Source organism: Herpailurus yagouaroundi, unplaced genomic scaffold, assembly GCF_014898765.1.
Source record: "Herpailurus yagouaroundi ecotype Mexico unplaced genomic scaffold, PumYag 139, whole genome shotgun sequence".
In the NCBI taxonomy this organism is placed as follows: domain Eukaryota; kingdom Metazoa; phylum Chordata; class Mammalia; order Carnivora; family Felidae; genus Herpailurus; species Herpailurus yagouaroundi.
This window is the reverse complement of record NW_024412394.1, coordinates 69,219,626-69,241,554: the sequence shown is the minus strand read 5'-3', so window position 1 is coordinate 69,241,554 and position 21,929 is coordinate 69,219,626. Positions and strand designations below refer to the sequence as shown.

Genomic DNA, 21,929 nt, shown 5'->3' with positions numbered 1-21,929 from the left:
CACGTATTACCGACCGAGCCAGCCAGGCGCCCCAAAACAATATTGGTTTTACAAGCCAGAATTTTATTTTTAGCAAAAGCTAATAGACACTAGTTATTTTTATGACATTTAGTCTGAAAGGTACACATTTTCTTGGAGATTCTGGCTTGAAACCACTGTTAGCAGTTTAACTTTTTAAGGCTAGACTTTTTAGAAAAATGTGATGATATACCATATTGTGTGAGCCTTTAAGTAGTACCCAAACTGAGGTGACCAGTCACTGTGAAGGTCAAAGTAATTACTAGTTTCCTTTCTATGATAATAATTGCAAACTAAGTTACATATGAATTTTGGACATGTCATTTCATCACATTTTGGATATATTAATCATAAAAATATTTGTATGTTACATTTTATTGCTGGTTAGTTTACTGTTATTTATTATGGAAAGTTGATCCTTAATTCAATCCCTTCTAGTTCCCTTGCAAATATGGAAAGGTAGGAGAACATTTTAAATATCTTTGTTAGGTTTTGAAAAAAAAATTGTAAGGAGAAAAAAGCAGTCCAATTTTCTAGACTTAGTTGAAAGACATCGTATTTTGTTGGTTTTCCAACAACAAATTCTCAATTCTCTGACATCACCTGTGGGTGTTTTGTAATTTAGTTCAGTTATGACACTACTCAAAATTAGTGTAGACACCACAGGGTAAGGGATCAGCTCCACAAGACTGCCCCCACTTCAGATGCCAGCCATAAATGGATACCCAGGCTACCTGCACTTCTGCCGGGCCGATTACAAATTTGGGGGTTCTCTCAACCCTTCCTCAGGCTCAGTAAATGGCTACAATAACATCTAGAATTCAGAACCCTATGTTTGCACAGTTTGGGGCGCCTGGGTGGCTCAGTCGGTTGAGCGGCGACTTTGGCTCAGGTCATGATCTCGCGGTCTGTGGGTTCGAGCCCCGCGTCGGGTTCTGTGCTGACAGCTCAGAGCCTGGAGCCTGTTTCGGATTCTGTGTCTCCCTCTCTCTCTGACCCTCCCCGTTCATGCTCTGTCTCAAAAATAAATAAATGTTTAAAAAAAAAAAAGAACTCAGAACCCTATGTTTGCACAGTTTATTATAAAGTGTACAGTGAATAGCCAGATGAAGACATACATAGGGCAAAGTTCAGAAGGGTCCTGAGCACCAACCAGGAAGCTTTCCCAAGCCTTCATTGTTCCAGAATGTCTGTTGAAGTTTCATTACACAGGAATGATTGATCGAATCACTGACTATTTATGATTGAACTAAATCATAAGTCCTTCTCTTCTCCCTGGAGGTGAGGTGGTAGATGGGGAAATGGGGTTGAAAATACCAATCCTGTAATGATATGGTTGATTCCTTGGGCAAGCAGCCCTCTGTTGTGAAGCCATCTAAAGAGCTCATCATGGGTCAACTCATTAGTATAAATTCCATTGTGATAGAAAGGGGTTCATTTATAACCAAAGATAGCCTATTGTTCAGGAAATACCAAGGGTTTTAGGAGCTCTGTGCCAAGAATTAGGCACAAAGACCAAATATATGTTGTTGTTTTTTCTTTTTTATCAAACCACACATGCCTACCCAAATGTATCAAATACCTACTGTATTCTAGGCTCTCTGCTAGGCATTGAGAGTAGGAAGAATAAGAAGACATGGTACATGGTGTTCAAGGAACTCATGCTGTAGGTATGGAGACAAAGACAGTGAAGTTGTATCTTAGGTGGGAATTAGGTTTTGAAGCAAACGTATGAGATTAAAACCTTTTATAGGCAGAATTTCCTTGACAATCGCTTAAATTGCATGAATTCTATCACACTATCTTTTAATAAATCCAACGGCTTAAATTTCCTTATATATAGACATAGGGGCACCTGGGTGGCTCATTCGGCTACACATATGACTCTTGATTTCAGCTCAGGTCATGATCTCATGGACAATAACCTCATAGACACTAATCACTTTTCTTCAGTTGAGCTCTAGTTGAAAGAGTTGGTCCCCAATCAGGGCCATGTTTTATGAAAACTGAACTGTATCTTTTTTTTTTTTTTTAAGTTTGTTTATTTATTTTGAGAGAGGGAGGGGCAGAGAGGGAGAAGAGAGAGAATCTCAAGCAGTCTTGGTGCTGTCAGTGCAGAGCCCAACGTGGGGCTCAATCCTATAACCATGAGATCATGACCTGAGCCAAAATCAAGAATTGGACACTTAACCAACTGAGCCAACCAGGTGCCCCTGAACTGTATCTTTTAGACAGAATCACACTTACTTAGTTGCCTCTTTCAATAGGAGATGCTTCCATTTTAGAAGTACAAAGGAACTGAAACAAAATAAGGAATTATATAAGGATTTATATACCCCATCTCATGGTGCTAGATCATAAATTTTTTTAACTGGGCACACTGCACCATTTAGTTGTGTTCTCCTATTCATTCACTTTGTCTCTTTCTCTCTCTACCTGAGTCTCTTCCCATCCCCCTTGATCCCTTCCTACCCAAGTAAATAAAATGCATATATGATGTGATTCTACTGTATATAAACATACCTGTCACATAAGGGCATAATAGATTTATATATCATATAAATTCCTTAATTATTCACATAAATAGGGAAACAAGTCATACACTTTTGTAGGTAGAAGAGGGTGCGTATACTTGAAATACTTACTATTTCAAATAAGTAATAGCAAGTATTTCAAGTATATCTCTCCAGCCAGGGAGCTGGCTCTTAATAGATGCAGTTACAGTATTTTCTATCTAAATGTTTTTTGTGTTTTTCAGAAAATACTTTACATCAAACTTTTCTTCTATTTCCTCAGCGATGATTCTTCTGGTTATGGAGTACGTTAATTAATTCAAGGATGTATATTGAGCATGTTTGAGACATGGCTGAGACAAAAGATTCTGGTCCTCAGAGTTTTTTCTTTGGCTTGTGATGCTTCTATAAGTTGTCTTCATTTTGTGTAGTACTCAAATTGTACTGGTGAATGTAAAGTGGGAAAATTGATCTTCCCCATTGAGTTGAGAGCTGTAGGGCAAGATATGTATGTCCTTCAGCCACCTATCAGTTCTGAGTAGTTTTACACCTTCCATTTTGCTGTTTGTTTTCTCTGTGTCTTATGCTCTGTTGTTGTTTTATTCCTCCATTACAGTCTTCTTTTATACTAAATAGATATTTTCTAGTACATTTTAATTCCATTTCCCTTCCTTCCTTTCTCTCTCCTCCTATCTCTCTCCCTTTCTTTCTCTTTCTTTTAGTTATTTTCTTTATGGTTATTCTGGGTATTACAATTAACATCTTAATTTAAGACACTTTAGTTTGGATTAATCCCAATTTAATTTTCATACAGGCATACCTCATTGTACCTCACTTTGTTGTGCTTTGCCAATACTGTGTTTTTTACAAATTGAAGGTTTGTAGCAACCCCGCATCAAGCAAGTCTATCAGTACATTTTTCCAATGGCACTTGATCACCTGGTGTCTGTGTCATATTTTGGTAACTTGCAGTATTTTAAACTTTGATTATTCTGTTTGCTATGGTGATGTGTGATCAGTGATTTTGACTTGCTAAAACCTTACATGATTGTTAGCATTTTTTACCAAGAAAATACATATTTTTTAAATATTTATTTATTTTTGAAAGAGTGCAAGCAGGAGAGGGGCAGAGAGAGGGTGACAGAGTATTTGAAGCGGGCTCTGTGCTGACAGCAGGGAGCCCAATGTGGGGCTTGAACTCACGAACTGCGAGATCATGACCTGAGCCGAAGTCGGATGCTCAACCAACTGAACCACCCAGGTGCCCCAAGAAAATATTTTTTAATTAAAGTGTGCACATTGTTTTTTCAGACATGATGCTATTGCCCACTTAGTAGACTACAGTATAGTGTAAATATAATTTTTAGATGCACTGGGAAACCAAAAAATTCTTTTGACTCACTTTATTGCATTATTTGCCTTATTGCAGTGGTCTGGAACTGAACCCACAATATCAGTATACCTGTAGTAAATGAAAACTTTGTTCCATTATAGCATCACTTATGCAGATTACATCATTACACATTATAAACCTCTCGACACAATTTTATAATTATTATTTTATGCACCTGTCTTAAGGTCTTAGGTAGCAGAAGGAAAGAATTATAAAAATAAGTGTTTATTATCTTTTTTATTTACCTATGTAGTTATCTTGACTGGTACTCTTTATTTCTTCGTGTGTATTTAAGTTACTGCCTATTGTCTTTTCATTTTAGCCTGAAATGAAATTTCCTTTAATATTTTTTGCGGGTCAGGTCTGCAAGTGACAAGTTCCCTTAATTGTCAGTTAGCTGGGAATATCTTGATTTCTTCTTCCTTCTCACCTCACCTAGGTCTCCTTTGTTTTCACAGGGTAGTTTTGCTAGTTACAGAATTTTTGGTTAACAGTCTTTTTTTTTTTTTTTTTTTTCATCACTTTGTGTTATCCCTCTGGCCTCCATGGTTTCTAATGAGAAGTCAGCTTTTAATCTTACTGAGGAAATTTTGTACATGATGAATTGCTCTTCTTTTGCCACTTTTCTTTTTTTTTTTTTTTTTAAGTTTATTTATTTTGAGGGGTGGAGGGACAGAGAGAGAATTCCAGGCCAGCTCTGCACTGACAGTGCAGATGCGAGGCTTGAACTCAAAACTGTGAGACCATGGCCTGAGCCAAAGCCTGATACTTAACCAACTGAGATCCAGGTGCCCCTCTTTTGCCACTTTCAAGATTTTCTCTTTGTTTTTTGGCAGTTTGGTTATGATACATCTTGGCATGGATCTCTGAATTTCTCCTGCTTGCAATTTACTAAGGTTTTTAGATATTCAGATTAATGTCTTCCATCAAATTTGGGAATATTTTTGCCATTCTTTTTTCAAATATTCTTTCCATCCTTTTCTTTCTCTCTTCTGCTGCTGAAGCTCATATTATGTATATGTTGGTATCCTTCATGGAATCCCATAGATCTCTGAGGCTCTGTTAATATTTTGTCATTCTTTTTCTTTTTTGTTCCTCAAATTAGCTAACCTGTCTTCAAGTTCATGGATTCTTCTGCCAGTTCAAGTATGTTCTTGACCCTCTTTAGTACAATTTTCATTTCTTTTGTACTTTGCAACATCAAAATTTCTGATTCTCTTTTATAATTTCTTTCTATTCATTTATATTTTCTATTAGGTAAGACATGATTCTCAAACTTCCATTTAATACTTTAGACACAATCTCCTTTTATTCTTTGGAATATTTTTAATAGCTGGTTTGAAGTCTTTGTCTAGTAAGACAAACATCTGGGCTTCTTCAGGGACAGTTTCTCTTAACTTCCTTTTTCCGCCTGTGTGTGGGCCATGCTTTTCTTTTTCTTCATATGTCTTATGTTGAAACTAGATGTTTTGAGTAATATGATAGTTAAGGAAGTCATATTCCTCCCTAACCCCATGATTTGTTTTTGCTCTGTTGTTGGTGATGTTGTTTGTTTCTTTAGTGACTTTTCTGAGTTAATTCTGTACAGTCTCTGTTCTTTGAAGTCTCTGTTCAGCTAACTTATTGGTCAGAATTTCCTTTAAATGTCTTGAGCCAATAGGTCTCCTTCCAGCTTTTGTTGAGGGGCTCTATATGCATGTGTGTTGGTGCAGAGCCTCAAGGTCAGCCAGTATTGAAAGATTAGGGCTTTCTCAGCTCTTCCTGAGCATAACTCCACACATATACATAGCCTTATGAATTCCCAGTACTATAGTACACCTTTCAAGTTTTTATGGACATTTCAGTCCTCAGTTTTTCCTTTTAAGCTTTTTTGTTTAGCCTTTTGTTAGCTGCAACTAGTAAACCCTCCTCAGGCAACTGTAATGTTAAACAGTTGCTGCTGATTGTTTTCCACAGTATGTTGCAGACGGAACTGTCTATACACATGGAGTGAGCTCTGCGTCTGATCAAATAAAGACAAGTCCTGAGAATGGAGCTTTTCATTTTCAGTGAGCTGCCAAGCAGGTCAAATAGTGACAGTTTTCTGGTGATCGGGCTTTTGGGGAACTATAAATCTGTTCTCTATTCTGTAGTTGCAAAGCTTTGGTTTTCAAGGCTGCTCTGGAGCTGGGGAGGAGAGGGGATTGGATTAGGGCAAGTTAGAATACCACAAAGCTTGCTGTTCTTGCTAAGATTCAACTGGTTTTCTTGCATAAACACTCCTTGGACTGTCACCAGCTTTTTAGGTAATTTCCAAAGGGCTGAAAAAAGTTGATTTTGACAGAATTTGCCAGTGTTCTTGTTGCTTTTATGGAGGGGAGTGGGTTTTTTTGTTTTTGTTTTTTTTTAATTTTTTTTTTCAACGTTTTTTATTTATTTTTGGGACAGAGAGAAACAGAGCATGAACGGGGGAGGGGCAGAGAGAGAGGGAGACACAGCATCGGAAACAGGCTCCAGGCTCCGAGCCATCAGCCCAGAGCCTGACGCGGGGCTCGAACTCACGGACCGCGAGATCGTGACCTGGCTGAAGTCGGACGCTTAACCAACTGCGCCACCCAGGCGCCCCGGGAGTGGGTTTTTAAAGGTTCTTCCTCTGCCATTCTGGAAGTGTCTCTTGCCATTTCTACATACTGTTATCTGCATCCTGCTTCCAGTCGCTGATACAGCCCGTCATTGCTTATGTTTCTCTTATACATTTCTTAAGTTTTTTTTAAATTCTAATGTTTATTTATTTTTGACAGAGAGAAAGAGAGAGAGACAGAGCATGAGTAGGGGAGGGGCAGAGAAAGAGGGAGACACAGAATCTGAAGCAGGCTCCAGCTCCAAGCTGTCAGCACAGAGCCCGACATGGGGCTCGAACTCACAGACTGCGAGACCATGACCTGAGCTGAAGTCGAACACTCAGCCGATGAACCACCCGGACGCCCCTCTCTTACACATTTCTAATGAGCCCTTGGAACTTTCTGGTTCCATGGCTAATACGCTTGCCTGGCAACCCTCTCAGGGGCTCATTCTCTCCTATCCCAACCACATAGATCAAAATCTTTTATTTCCTCCTTTAAATACGAGTATTCCTCAAGTTTCTGATCTATGCTCCTTCTCTTACCTACGCGTTCTCTTGGGCATCTTTTACCTGTTATTCAGACTCCCAAATCTGTCTTCTTCTCTAGCTCAGATCTCTGTCTCTCAAGCTCTTTATCTCTGTACCTAATTGTGCTTAATGTAAATCTCCATTTGGAAATTCTATCAACATGTAAAATTCCACAAGTTAAAAATAGAAATCAGCCTACTCTGCTTTCTTAGTTTTCTTTGAAAGACATTCACATCAGTCCAGTTGGCTAAACCAAAAACTTGCCTCATCTTTGATTCTTTTACCCTACTCCCAAATTCTAGTCAGTTTCCTCTAAATTCTGTGCTCTAAATCCATCTTGATGTTTTCTCCATCTCTACTGACTTTTCTCTCCTGAATTACTTCAACAGCCTCCTAAACAGATTTTCCTATTAAAGTTCTGTCCCTAGCTTTCGCACAATGTGTCCACAAGGAAACTTTATAAAATGCAAATCCACACAGGTCACAGAATCTACACATGCCCACATATACACACATACACACTTTGCCTTTCTCCCCATTGAACTTTTTGCTTCTTCCTGACTACATTTTTCTTATTCCCAGACCACATATGTTCTTATTTGCTTTCAGACTTTTGTATGTACTGCAACATTCTTTCTCACTTTGCTCTTTCTGTTACTTACTCTGGGAAGCCTTTCTGTAGTCTCACAAATCTGAGTTAGATACTTTTTGATACTGTAACTGCCTGTTTACTCATCTTTATCTCTGAGTAGAATGTAAAAAGTTCATGAGTTCAGGGACTGTGATTATGAGCAGCCTGTGGTCTAGCACCTGACGTTGGGCTTTCACAAAGTATTTAAAGAACAGAGAATTTATGCCTACATTTATGAATGAAGAAACCAGTGACACTTGGGTGGCTCAGTCAGTTGTGTCCAACTCTTGGTTTAGGCTCAGGTCATGATCTCATGGGTCATGAGATTGAGCCGCGTCAGGCTCCACACTGACAGTGCAGAGCCTGCTTTGTATTCTCTCTCTCCCTCTCTCTGCCCCTCCCCTGCTCACGTGTGTGTGCATGCGCACTCTTCAAAATAAATAAACTAAAAAAAATAAATGAGGAAACCAATCGTGTTTAACACTGGAAATACAAAGATATATTAGACAAGTGTGTAAATAAAATAGGCCTTTGAAACATCTGGTGTTTGAAAGATACAGTTCTGTTATTAATGTTGGATTGATAACTTAAAACCAGTGATTCTAAATAAAGCCATGTATAATTTAGTTGAAGAAATAAAATGGCATGAATAAATGTGAAACCCCAAAGCATTATTTACAAATGAAAGGAGAAAATGAAGAGAAAGTGTCAGGAAGTTATATATGTACGCCCTTTGTATGGTTAATGATAATACTTAGGGGGTTTTTTTTTGTTGTTTTTTGTTTTGTTTTTTAATTTCTGAGTCATTTAGAAGTAGATGACTTCTTCCTGCCTTTTTCTTACACAAACTGTATATTTAGAAAATATCCATAAGCAAAAAAAAAATAAAATCTTTATCTCATTTAATGTTTTATATATATATATATATATATGTATATATATATATATATAATTGAAATAAACCTGAATATTACCTGAAGTAAATATAAACATCTCTTCATGCCAGGAAACATACTTCTACACCATCTGTTGCTGAAGTTGGCACACTTTTTTTCTGTAAAGGGCCATACAGTATATATTTTAGGCTTTGCAGGCTTGGTCTCTGTTGCAACTTCTCAACTCTGCCTGTTAGCAAAGCAGCAATAGCCCATTCCAAATAAATTTATTGGTGTGTTCCAATAAATTTGTATTTACAAAGACAGTAAGCAGGAATTGGTATAAGAGCCATAGATCTATGATAGAGATACATCATAATCTATTTTTGGAAGTTTATATTGTCTTCAATTTTTTTTTTTTTTACTATTGGTAATACTGTCTTAGCATCTTAATATCTATTTATTTATTTTAATGCTTATTTATTTTTGAGAATGAGAGAGAAAGTGTGAGCAGGGGAGGGGCACAGAGAGAGCGGGGGCAGAGGATCCGAGGCAGTTTCTACACTGACAGCAGAGAGCCTGATGTGGGGCTCGAAGTCACAAACTATGAGATCATGACCTGAGCTGAAGTCGGATGCTCAACTTGACTGAGCCACCCAGGCGCCCAAGCATCTTAATATTTAAATGTTCATGTATATTCTTAATTTTTTTAGGATAAGTTCTGAAAATGTAATTTCTAGAGCTAAGAGTACTTAAGATTTTTTTTTCTTAGATGATAATGGGTGATATAACATTTGCTTTCTGTGACTAAGTTTTGCTTGGTTCATTTTGTGGTTTTGTGGGAATGGGGGAAAAAAAGGTGGAGTGAAATTTTAGAAAGAAGCAAAGAAAGACTGCTTGGAGGGAAACAGATTGAGGTAATTACAGTGATATAAAACTTAAAAAGAGATATTCCAAAAAGAAAATATGAAAAATTCCATAAATACACATTTTCCTGTTCACATACCAAGTTTTTCTGTTTGATAGCTCTGTAGAGTTTTGTTTAAAATCTTGTGTATATTGAGTTTGAGATTTGGGAGATGGGTTGCAAGTTACAAAATAAGCATTTCTTATTCAGTCTCCTAGGATACTCTTAGGCCAGCATGATTTTGATTGTGGTGACCAGTCAGCTTGTTTTAAAAAGAAAAGAGAAAACATAAGCTTTTCTGTTCTGGATGATGAAGTCTAATCAGTTGGAGCAGGGATTGGCAAACTACTATCCATGGACCAAATTCCTCCCGCTGCCTGTTTTTGTAAATGAAATTTTGTTGGAACAACATAGCCATGCACATACTACTGTCTGTGGCTGCTTTCAGGCTACAGTGGCAGAGTTAAGTAGTTATATCAGACACAGTATGGCCCATAAAGCCTAAAATATTTACCATTTCCCACTTGACAGAAAAAAAATTGCAGACCTCAGAATTAGAGAAAAGATACATGGTAGTTTTTCTGTTTATCAAAAATGGATCTACAAAAAAATATAGGTAATTTTGCTATGGATAAACTAAGATTTTATGCACAATTTAATTAAGAGACCAAATCTAGGCACTTAAAATATAGAAGACAATGTGAAATGTTGGAATACAGAGGACTTAATATTTGGTGTACTTCTAAGTTCTGTAAAAGATTAGCTTCACAGTGCCCGAGTACTCTGGCTGTTACAGAGACACCTACCTTTGTTATAGAAGCCCTACTTACACAGAGTTGGAAAGTAGCCAGCTCCACACAGTTTTGCCATGGTGTCTAAAAGCCAGCAGTTAATGCTGTGACAAGTTTCTGTGGAACTTTCCTGAAACATCTTTATTGTACTTTCTGAATTAGGCAACATCAGTCAAATTGCAAAGTCCAAACTCTTAAAAAATTTTGAAACCTGTATGTATGCGTGTGTGCGCACACACACACACACACACATGCTTATTCTCCAAATGGCAGTCTTTTTTTCTACTGAGTTTGCTGCTTTAATTCAGTTTGACATGACAGTAAGAGGGGACATTCAGAAATTAGAGATATAAAGAATGCCAGTTGCTTGCTTTCTTTGGGTACATATGTTACTTAGAAATAGCTAATACTTTAAACAGTTTAAGAATCCCAAATCATTTAGCAGGGTTTCAAAATAGCATAGTTTTCACTAGTTTTATAAAAGCATTCTTAAAAGAATCCTGTGTATGGAACTCTTTAGAGTATAGTGAAAAGGCCTCTGTATTGAAGATGCAAGTTCTTGTCTACAGCCATACCTCCCTGAATGCGTCCAGTCTCGCCTGAAGTTGCAAGTTCTTAACTAGGCAACTAACTAGATGTTGAAAAAATCCTAAGTGCCCAGTACCAGCTGCCTACCTGTGGACTTAATTTATGAGAGAGAAGCCACTGATTGAATGCTGAAGGCACTGATTTTAGGGTGTTTTTCTCATAGCTGAATCTGATCCTAACTGATGGGGGTGGGGCAGAATAGTTTATCTCCAAGGGACTTTACATATGTATGGCCCCACACATTTGCGTGGGGTAGAGCTGATGAAGGGAAATCTATAGAAGTTGTCCTTACCTTGTCAAGATAAAGTAATACAATTACAGAACTACAAGTTTTACAATAATAAAAGACCTACTGTTGCCAAACAAATTGATTAACACATTCATTTTTACACATTTGTTTTTCCTTGCTTAACTTTTTGAACTTATTTTGTCTTGTTTCTCCTCATTTTCTTTTCTATGATAGTCATTCTATATTAGAGCCATCAGTGCAATGCCAAGAATTCTTTGTGCTGTGGTTGTTCTTCAGGAGGTTATTCTTGAGCAAGAGTGGTAAGGCACAGAGTCATCCCTAGCTTGTGGAGAACCAGAGGGGAATACACCCGTGTTGATGTAGTGACTACAGTGTAACATGGGACTTTGGGTTATTCGGGGCAGGAAAGAGCAGTAAGCTGAGGACTCACCCCAACACCCATGTCCTTCAGTAGCTCTGTAATCCTTAGTTGTATCAAAGTCCCTCTGTTTTTATAGATTCCTTTTTTCAGATACTCAAGGCTTTTATACCATTCCTCTCCTCAACTAATAAATCTATTTAGCTGAGGGTTTGTTCATCCATTTAATAAATATTTATTAAGCACATATATGCTCTCTGCTAGGTCTTGGGGATATTATGATCTTTCAACCACAGTACCAGCTCCAAGGAAGTTTCAAATGAGAGTCAGATAAGGAAACAGGCGTTTACATTACAAAATAAGAGCTTAGGAGTTAAGGGAGCCAACATTAACTTTTTAAAAAATTGAACCAGCATGGTTAAATGAAAAGAGCATTGATTTTAGATTTTATTGATCTGCTTTTAAATTTTGATTCAGTTACCTAATAGGTACGTGATTTTGGGAAAATAACCTTTGTGATACTTCTAAGGTTGTTGTATGTTTTAGAAACAAATACATGTGAGGCACTTAGTTCAGTGCCTGCTAAATAAATCCTTTCTGCTTTTTTCCTAAATCATATACCTAAGTTTCAAAACCTATAAATAGATAATTGTTCTGGCCCCTACTTCACAGGAGACGGAAAAGTGGGAATTAAAAAAAAAAATTCTATGACCTTTGAATATCCTACCTGTAAAGAAACTTGGTAGAAATCAGATTTTATAATCATTCCTTGTAAAATTTATCTAAATTTCAATTATTGAGATATAGGGACTATAAAATTAATACCTTAAGAGCTTACAGAATTGCTTGTAAAATACACTGTTACACTAAATCTGTAACCACTGGTCTTAGATCTGCCAGCTTAGAAGAGGATACTTCTGTCTCCACCTCCCTTACCCCCACGGTGTAATGTCCCAGTTGCTCTTAACCAGTTGAGGTTTATATCTTGAGTGGTAATGGTTGTAACATTTTTTCATGAGATGTTTAAAAAGCATTCAAGTAGATCATCAGTAAACTATTTAAATATGTTTTTAAATACTCATAATTAGAATTTGATTTTTTTCTATTTGAAGAATTAAAAAAACAGCAATATTTAGGAAGTAGTACCATACTTGAAATGAAACAAAATAGCCAATGAATTTGCTTTTAACTGAAAGGGTTTTTTTTTTTCCATTTCTTTGAGATTAAGCAGCATAACTGCTGCTAAAAATAGAAAGTGGTCTAACAGCAGCGCAATTTGTAATTGTTCAAAAGTGTGAAAGTTAGTAGTTGAAATTCGAATTCCACACTTGTGAGGCTATAGATCTTATTCCATTGTGTTGTTGTGCTTTCCAGTTTTGCTATGCTGTATGTAATAACTGTTCCAGATTTATTTGTTAATTCTGTTGTAGCCGTACCTTAAAAATAAGATAAGCTGATGTTATTCACTATAGAAAGTATGAAATACAACAGAATATAGAACTATTTTCTGGGTATTTTATATAAATCATTCTGAATTATAAATAGGAAATAGTAAGCAAACAAATAGTTACTTTCCTACTAAGAAAGAAAAAAAATTTCAGTGAAGCAGAGTAGGGTAAGGGGTGGGGAAGAAGCCGGGGCTTATGTTGGCAGGGCAGTGCAGGGATAGTGAGTGACAGCCTGAGGAGAAAAATGGATATGTTCTTCCATCACTGCCATTCTCTCTGTTTGAAATAGACAAATGGCATGTACCCAAGGGGAGCTAGGGACAGTGCTCTGAGGATAGGAGCCACTTCTGTACAGCCCTGCCAAATTCATGAGAGTAATGCTGCATCTGTTTTTTGTTGCTGCTGTTGTTACTTAACCTTGTCATGGATACATTACTGTTTCTGTGGCACTTCTTTTGTGGGTTGTTACTCATACTACTTTCTTTATCATGGCTGTGCTGGATTTTCTGTTGGCAGGTCAGCACCATTTACCCCTTCTGCACCTTGCCTGATACAGTGGCTTCCTGGGAAGTGTACATGCTTGTTTTTTCACCTCTCATTGTGTCTACCCCTGTCCACCAAATGTGCAGTTTAGATATCCAGAAGTCTATTACAGACAAATGATATGTTTTTGTCTTTTTTGGTTTTGTTTTCTAATAGCAAAATTTCATTTTTACCCCTCCCAAACTCCCCTCCCCACCCTTAATAGCAAAATTCCACATACTGGAACTGCTTTTATCCTCTGAACAGCAAACGTTCAGAGTAGTCTGTCTCAGGAAAGTCTCTGGTTTGAAAACATTTATGCCAAGACAGATATTCATTGATTTATTTAATGAACTTTCAGTGACTTTTTATAAGGTTCATAACACTGTGCTAAGTGGTATTATTACAGGGCAATTCAGTGAAGTATATAAAGCTAGTTAGATTGTGAGGGTAAAATATTCAAACGTTTTCGCCAAAACTATTTAAATCATACTAGAATGCTTATGTTAATAAAATGCTTCTAAATGTTCTGCTGTAAAATGTAGGTGTAAAATGTAAAAAAAAGGTGGCTTTAATTATACGTTAATTTTCTTCAACTGTTAGTTATCCTAGATAAGCCATGTTGTCATTAGAATGTTTAAATGACTTGCATTCTTTGCTTTGTAATGTTAAAAATTTTAAATGCATCTCAAACTAAACTTTATAATGTGTTACATTTTAGGTCAGAAGACATGTCTTCATCTACATGGCATCTTTCCTTACCTCTATGTGCCATACGATGGTTATGGACAGCAGCCAGAAAGCTATCTTTCTCAGATGGCATTCAGTATCGACAGAGCACTTAATGTGGCTTTAGGCAATCCATCTTCCACTGCTCAGCACGTGTTCAAAGTGTCATTAGTATCAGGAATGTAAGTATATGTTAACATCTTTTTAAATTTCTTTATGTTTTTAGTACTAAGTAAAAGAAAAGCTATCTGATTTAAAGATACTGTTTATTTTTCTTCTACTTCTAATGGGAGTGGGGCGAATTTTATGTTGTAACTTTAAAAAAATTTTTATTAATGCTTATTTTAGAGAGGTGCAAGCGCACACATGAATAGTAGAGGGGCATAGAGAGAGGGAGACAGAGAATCCGAAGCAGACTCCACGCTCTTAGCTGTCAGCACAGAGCTCGACATGGGGCTTGAGCTCACAAACTGTGAAATCATGACCTGGGCCAAAGTCGGATGCTTAACTGACTGAGCCACCCAGTCGCCCCTATGCTGTAACATTTTAAAGTAAATTTTTGTTGCAGTGAAAGATAGATGGTTAACAGTGATTTTTGTTTTAACCTTTTCCATTTCTACACTTCTTAGACCTGTAGAAATTCATGTAATTTATTTATCAAATACTTATTGAGCACCTTCCATGTGCTAGGCTCTGTTCTAGGTGCTTGGGATATATTGGTGAACAAAACAAAGATCCGTGCCACCGTGGAGGTTACATTCTAGTAATGGGAAATTGAAAATAACCAATCGATAGAACATGAAATAAATTTATTCCTTTATTATGTGATAGTGCTATAGAATAAAGATGTAGAGCAGGATAAGAAGTTTCAATAGTGTAGGGTAGAGAAATGGACTGGTGGCAGTTTTATATAGGATAATCAGGGAAGGTGTTATTGACAAGGTAAATAGGCTTTTGAGCAAAGACTTGAAGGTGAGGGAGCAGGAACAACATGGAGGCCAGGTAGCTAGAATGGAGGGAAAAGAGAGTAGGACAAAATGAGATTAGGGAGAGATGAATGGATGGAGATTGTGTTGGCCAGTGGTTCTTAAAGTATGGTTTCCAGGATCACCAACTTCAGCTTTACCTGGTTTGAAAGCTATGAGAATGCACCTATCAGATCTCCGAATACAAGGAGCATAATTGAACAGTGGCCCCACTATTGCACTGAAATCTGTCATTCCATATAAACTGAAGCTGCTTTCCATAAGCTACTTCCAGCCAATGGCTAAGCCTGGGAAGGATACTAGGGCAGGTCTGTTCCTAGGAAGCACTTGGGAACTCTCTGAAAGCTTTTCTGCACTTAGTTTAGAATCACACTGCTAGAATCACACTTCTACGTCGGTAGAAGATATTGCTACCGATCTTCCCTCTGTCCCTCTTTCTTTCATTTGGGACCAGATGTTATCTAATTTTGGTGGCTGTCCCAGCCTTTCCTGGATCCTGCTTCATTTTCTCTCACAGGTGTTTCCCAAATAAATTCCTTGCACATATTGGCATCAACTTCTCAGAGGACTTAGATTAACATACTGGGGAACTTATTTAAAATATATTCTTGGGTCGGGGCACCTGGGTGGCTCAGTCGGTTAAACATCGGACTTTGGCTCAGGTCAAGATCTCACAGTTTGTGGGTTCGAGCCCCGTTTCGGGCTCTGTGCTGACAGCTCAGAGCCTGGAGCCTGTTTTGGATTCTGTGTTTCCCTCTCTCTCTGCCCCTCCCCTGTTCATGCTCTGTCTCTGTCTCAAGAATAAATAAACATTAAAAAAATTAAAATATATATATATATATATATTCTTGGGTCCCACCCTAGACCTAATGAATCAGGAACTCCGGTTGTGGGGCCCAGCAAAATTTGTGTGTTGTTTTTTTTTTTTTTAATTTTTTTTTTTTAACGTTTATTTTTTTGGGACAGAGAGAGACAGAGCATGAACGGGGGAGGAGCAGAGAGAGAGGGAGACACAGAATCAGAAACAGGGTCCAGGCTCTGAGCCATCAGCCCAGAGCCCGACGCGGGGCTCGAACTCATGGACCGTGAGATCGTGACCTGGCTGAAGTCGGACGCTTAACCGACTGCGCCACCCAGGCGCCCCAAAAATTTGTGTTTTAATAATAAGCCTTTGTAATGATTCTGATGCATACTAAAGTTTTAGAAACACAACATTAGGCTGTTCTGAGGACTCTGGCTTTTACTCTGAGTTTTTTTGCAGGAATTTGAGTAGTCACAATCTAAATTAGGCTTGAAAGGATTACTTAAGCGGTTGTGTGAAGGGTAAATCATTGGGGGATAAGGGTAGAAGTAGGGGAGAACATTAGGAGACTTTCATTAATCTGGGTGAGATGAGAAAATACAGTAGCTTGCACTTGGGGAGTAGTGGGAGTACTGAGCTGTGGTCAGCTTCTGGATCTGTTCTGAGAGTTGAGTCTATGAGCTTTGCTGTCTGATTGGATGGAGATTATGACAGGAGTCAAAGATGACTATAAAATTGTGAGTCTGGAAGGTGCAGGTAGAATAATAGGCTGGCAGGAAAGATTTGGAGCTCGTACTAGAATGTTTTCAGTTTGATATGTGTATATTAAATTCATCTTAAATCTGTCTACTTTTTCCACCTTAATCTAGGCTTTCCTCTGGACCACCACAGTATCCTTTTAATTGAATTTCCTTCTATTTTTGTCTTGTTCCAGAGCTGCAAAAGTATTCTTCTTCTTATATAAATTGGATCCTTTTAAAATCATTTAAAATCCTCGAGTGGCTTCATATTGTTCACAGTAAATTGAAGCTTCTAACCACAGCCTGTGTGATCTGACCCCTGTTCCCTACATTCCATCTAGAAACATGGGTCTTCTTCTTTCAGTTCCTCTGATGTGTTGAGCTCTTTCCCACCTTTGTGCATGCAGTTTGCTTTCCTTGAGTTCTCTACCCTTCTCCAATCTTTCATATCCTTCACTTCTCCAGAGAAGTTTTTTCTGACTTTCCTACGTAAAATAGGTTGGGGCACCTGGGTGGCTCATTCATTTGAGTGTCCAACTTTGGCTCAGGTCCTGATCTCACAGTTCATGAGTTTGAGCCCCGCATCAGGCTCACTGCTGTCAGTGCAAAGCCCGCTTCCCCTGTCCCCCCTCTGTCCCCCTTTCTCACTGCCCCTACCCTTCTTACACTCTCTCTCAAAAACAAATTTAAAAAACATTAAAAAAAAATAAGTTGTCATTATAATTACTCTGTATCTCTGTCTATTCTTGTTTCCTTTAGCACAATATAGTTGGCAGTTATTTTAATTTTTTGATTACTTAATTTTTTTTTTTTCAACGTTTATTTATTTTTGGGACAGAGAGAGACAGAGCATGAACGGGGGAGGGGCAGAGAGAGAGGGAGGCACAGAATCGGAAACAGGCTCCAGGCTCTGAGCCATCAGCCCAGAGCCTGATGCGGGGCTCGAACTCCCGGACCGCGAGATCATGACCTGGCTGAAGTCGGACGCTTAACCGACTGCGCCACCCAGGCGCCCATTGATTACTTAATTTTTATGTATTTCTCCCACCAGCATGTAAGCGCCATGAGAAAAAGGACCATGTTTGTCTTGTCCATCATTATATCCTTAGCACTTTTTTTTTTTTTTTAAGTCTATTTATTTTTGACAGAGACAGAGTGTGAGCATGAGCTGGGGAGGTGCAGAGAGAGAGAGGGAGACACAGAATCCGAAGCAGGCCCCAGGCCCCAAGCCGTCAGCACAGAGCCCGATGCGGGACTCGAACTCATGAACTGTGAGATCATGACCTGGGCTGAAGTCAGACACTCAACTGACTGAGCCACCCAGGCACCCCTATCCTTAGCACTTTGTATGGTGTTGGGCACTTAGTAGATATGGCTCAGTAGCTGTTTGGTTGACTAAATGAGATGGAAGTTCACACCTGTCCTATGATAGTAACAATTAGGTTAAAGATAATTATCAGTTTTATATTCCAACTTTTTTTTTATGTTTAATAGTTTCTAAGAACTTTCCTATACATACTCTCATTTCAAAGTTGAATCTCCAGGGGCACCTGGGTGGCTCAGTTGGTTAAGCTTCTGACTTCAAATCAGGTCATGAGCTCATGGTTTGTAAGTTCAGGCTGCCCATTGGGCTTTGTGCTGACAGCTTGGAGCCTGGAGCCTGCTTCAGATTCTGTGTCTCCTTCTGTCTCTGCCCTTCCCCTGCTTACACTTTGTCTCTCTCTCTCTCTCAAAAAACAATAAATAAACATTAAAAAAAAATTTCAAAGCTGAATCTTCAAACTGCCTAGTGAATTGAATAGTCACCAGTCTTTTTTTTTTTTTTTTTTTTTTTTTTAATTAAGCAAGCTCTGTGCCCAATATGAGGCTTGTACTCATGACCCTAAGATCAAGAGTCACATACTCTACCAACTTGAACCATCCAGGCACTCCAGCCACCAATCTTTCTGTTGTCATATTTTTAAGAGTCTGAATACCTGGGGCGCCTGGATGGCTCAGTAGGTTAAGCGTCTGACTTCAGCTCAGGTCATGAACTTGCGGTTCATGAGTTGAAGCCCTACGTCGGGCTCTGTGCTGATAGCTCAGAGCCTGGATCCCACTTCAGATTCTGTCTCCCTCTCTCTCTGTTCCTCCCCCACTAGCACTCTGTCTTGCAGTCTCTCTCTCAAAAATAAATAAAGAATAAAAAATTAAAAAGTCTGAATACCTGAGGCAAAAGATGAGCTGTTCTTTGGCTGCCATTCTTTCCTCTTACTCTAATTTTTTTCTTAACCTGATTCCCCTTTTCCTTACCATACATTCTAGCTTTGTGATTATTTTGGTCTTTCAGTTTTCCCTACTTTCTTAAGGTAGACAAGGTTGCATCTAGCTACCAAATTAAAATCTGTACAGGTTTGATTCCAGTCTTTTTAGATAATGCATTGTTCTGAGGCCAGGTCAAGAGATAGGATTATGACCTTAGGCTAATTTCTGGAATTCCTTGCCACTCAGCTACCATGATTCTAGAAAATATCCTATAAAGAGATTCTTAATCCATTTGAGTTAATTGAGTTTTTTGCTATCCATTTTCATTTTCCTTCTCACTGCCATATGAAAAAACTAACTCTTAATTATCAGATATAATTTTTTTAAGCCTAAAATATCTATTCTCAAACTCTGTTCCATTCTACTTTTTCCCTCCAAAGAGTTTCCCTGTTGAGGATTCTTGTGACAGAATTAACTGAAGCCAACAGCAAAAAGTAAGCATTGCAGGTTAAATTACACAGAAGCAAAAAACTGAATTTGTAGAATTTCCAGGCTATATTTTGGGTCAGCAGATGTGAAAACAGAATCCTAGGTGTACAAAGAATCTTAGAGGTTTGATAGTCTTACCATATTCAGTTTTTGAAATTTATGAGATTCTAATTGTAAAACCCTAAAAGATTCTTGCAAAATCAAAACAAGCAAAGATAACATGGACCACACTGCAGATTTAATTCCCCCCTCCGCCCCATTTATTTGGCTTAAAATAACTCCTGTCTTCAGATAAATAGCTATATTTATCTACATGAAAAATACCATAGTAAGAGGAATAAATAGTTGAATTTTGCCAGTGAGGCAGAATGAGATCATTCATGTAACGTGTCTTTGTTTCACCCCTTCCTTCATGGCAACAAAAATGGAGTAAATAGCAAACTAGACAGGAAGTGGTTAAGTGTTACTAAGGGAAAAAAAAAGTAAAGAAGAGTGAAGGGTAAGGGATAGGGAGTGATGGTTGGAGAAGACTTTTCTGAGGAAGTGAGTCTAAGTAGAGATGTGATTGAAGATTGAAAGCAAACCACGCCAGGGTTCAGGGCAGGCTTTCGAGGCAGAGAGAATGGCAAGTTACTTGAGTGTAGATCAAGTTAGAGGGGCTAAAATGTTTAGAATGGCTAGAGGAAAAGGTGATTGGAGTGAGTAGCAAGGACAAGATAAAGAACCTTGTAGGGGTGCCTGGGTGGCTCAGTTGCTTAAGCGTCCAACTTCGGCTCAGGTCGTGATCTCACCATTCATGAGTTCCAGCTCCACACCGGGCCCTGTGCTGATAGCTCAGAGTCTGGAGCCTACTTCAGATTCTGTGTCTCTGTCTCTCTCTGCCCCTCCCCTCCTTGAATGCTGTCTCTCAAAAATAAACATGAAAAAAAAAAAAAGAACCTTTTAGACCTTGGTAAATAGTTGGATTTTTTTTTTCTCCAACATTTGTTGTTTTTTTTTAATTTTTTTTTCAACATTTATTTATTTTTGGGACAGAGAGAGACAGAGCATGAACGGGGGAGGGGCAGAGAGAGAGGGAGACACAGAATCGGAAACAGGCTCCAGGCTCTGAGCCATCAGCCCAGAGCCTGACGCGGGGCTCGAACTCCCGGACCGCGAGATCGTGACCTGGCTGAAGTCGGACGCTTAACCGACTGCGCCACCCAGGCGCCCCTACGTTTGTTTATTTTCAAGAGAGAGAGCACAAGTAGGTGAGGGGCAGAGAGACAGGGAGACAGATTCCCAAGCAGGCTCAGCTCAGTCAGTGCAGAACCCAATGCAAGGCTCGAAGCCACAAACCATGAGATCATGACCTGAACCAAAGTCAGACACTTAACTGACTGAGCCACTCAGGCTCCCCTAGTTGGATTTTTTGAAAAATAGAAATTGCTTTACAACAATCATATAGAAGGCTCTGACTTAAAAGCTTGAAAATAGCTAGGGGGGGAAAAGTTCATACCGCAAATAATGACTGCTACCAGATTACTCCTGTATTTGATGTCAGCTACACTGTCAGACGTGACAGAAATGGGGTCCTAATGAGGGTAAGTTCTACTTACTGCCCATTAGATAGGCACAGTATTTTTTATTTTTATTGATTTATATTTTTTAAAAGCTTATTTATTTATTTTGAGAGAGATAGAGACAGTGTGAGTCAGGGGCAGAGAGAGAGGGAGACCAAGAATCCCAAGCAGGCTCTGTGCTGCCAGTGAGATCATGACCTGAGCTGAAACCAAGAGTTGGATGCTTAACCAGCTAAGCCACCCAGACACCATGGGAGAGTTTTTTTGTAAATGAAAAGTGAATAGGCTACCTAAAGATTTCACCAACCACTTATTTACAACTAAACTCTAGGGAGATATAAAACTTTTTTGCATGCAAATTCATACCTATTTATATATTATTTCTAACTACATCATCTTTGAAAGTGATAGTCTGGGGGTACCTGGCTGGCTCAGTTGGTAGAACATGTGACTCTCAATATCAGGGTCATGAGTTCAAACTCCCATGTTGGGCATAGAGCTTACTTTATGTTTTTTATTTTGTTTTGTTTTTAAGTTTATTTATTTATTTTGAGAGAGAGAAAGAGGCAGAGAGAGAATCCCAAGCAGGCTCGGTGCTGTCAGCTCAAAGCCCAACATAGGGCTCAATCCCATGAACCATGATCATGACCTGAGCCAAGAGTCGGATGCTTAACCAACTGAGCCACCTAGGTGCCCCAGAGCTTACTTTAATACATAAATAAATAGGGGTGCCTAGCTGGCTCAGTCAGTAGAACATGCGACTCTTGATCTCAGGGTTGTTAGTTGAAGCCCCATGATGGGCATGGAGCCTACTTTAAAAAAAAAAAATGAAAATGGTAGTCTATATCAGAGGTACTGGTGTAGTTTCAAATCCTCCTAAAATGATGTAACATGATATTCCAGCTTATTTCATCTTGCTCTGAACACTTGTTTCTCTCTCTGCCGTGTAGATT

General features: G+C 38.6%; 1 protein-coding gene across 4 annotated transcripts in view; it reads left to right on the top strand.

Moving 5' to 3' along the window:
- Nucleotides 1–21,929, top strand: part of REV3L (REV3 like, DNA directed polymerase zeta catalytic subunit) — a 175,268-nt gene that overhangs the window by 41,021 nt on the left and 112,318 nt on the right. For all 4 annotated transcript variants that reach the window (XR_005789962.1, XM_040474393.1, XM_040474394.1 and 1 more), the window contains exon 2: nucleotides 14,146–14,335. Coding sequence is in view for 3 of the 4 variants with exons in the window: in XM_040474393.1 (XP_040330327.1) it covers nucleotides 14,146–14,335 (190 nt within the window). In the remaining variant the exon portion in view is untranslated. The remainder of the gene's footprint in view (nucleotides 1–14,145; nucleotides 14,336–21,929) is intronic.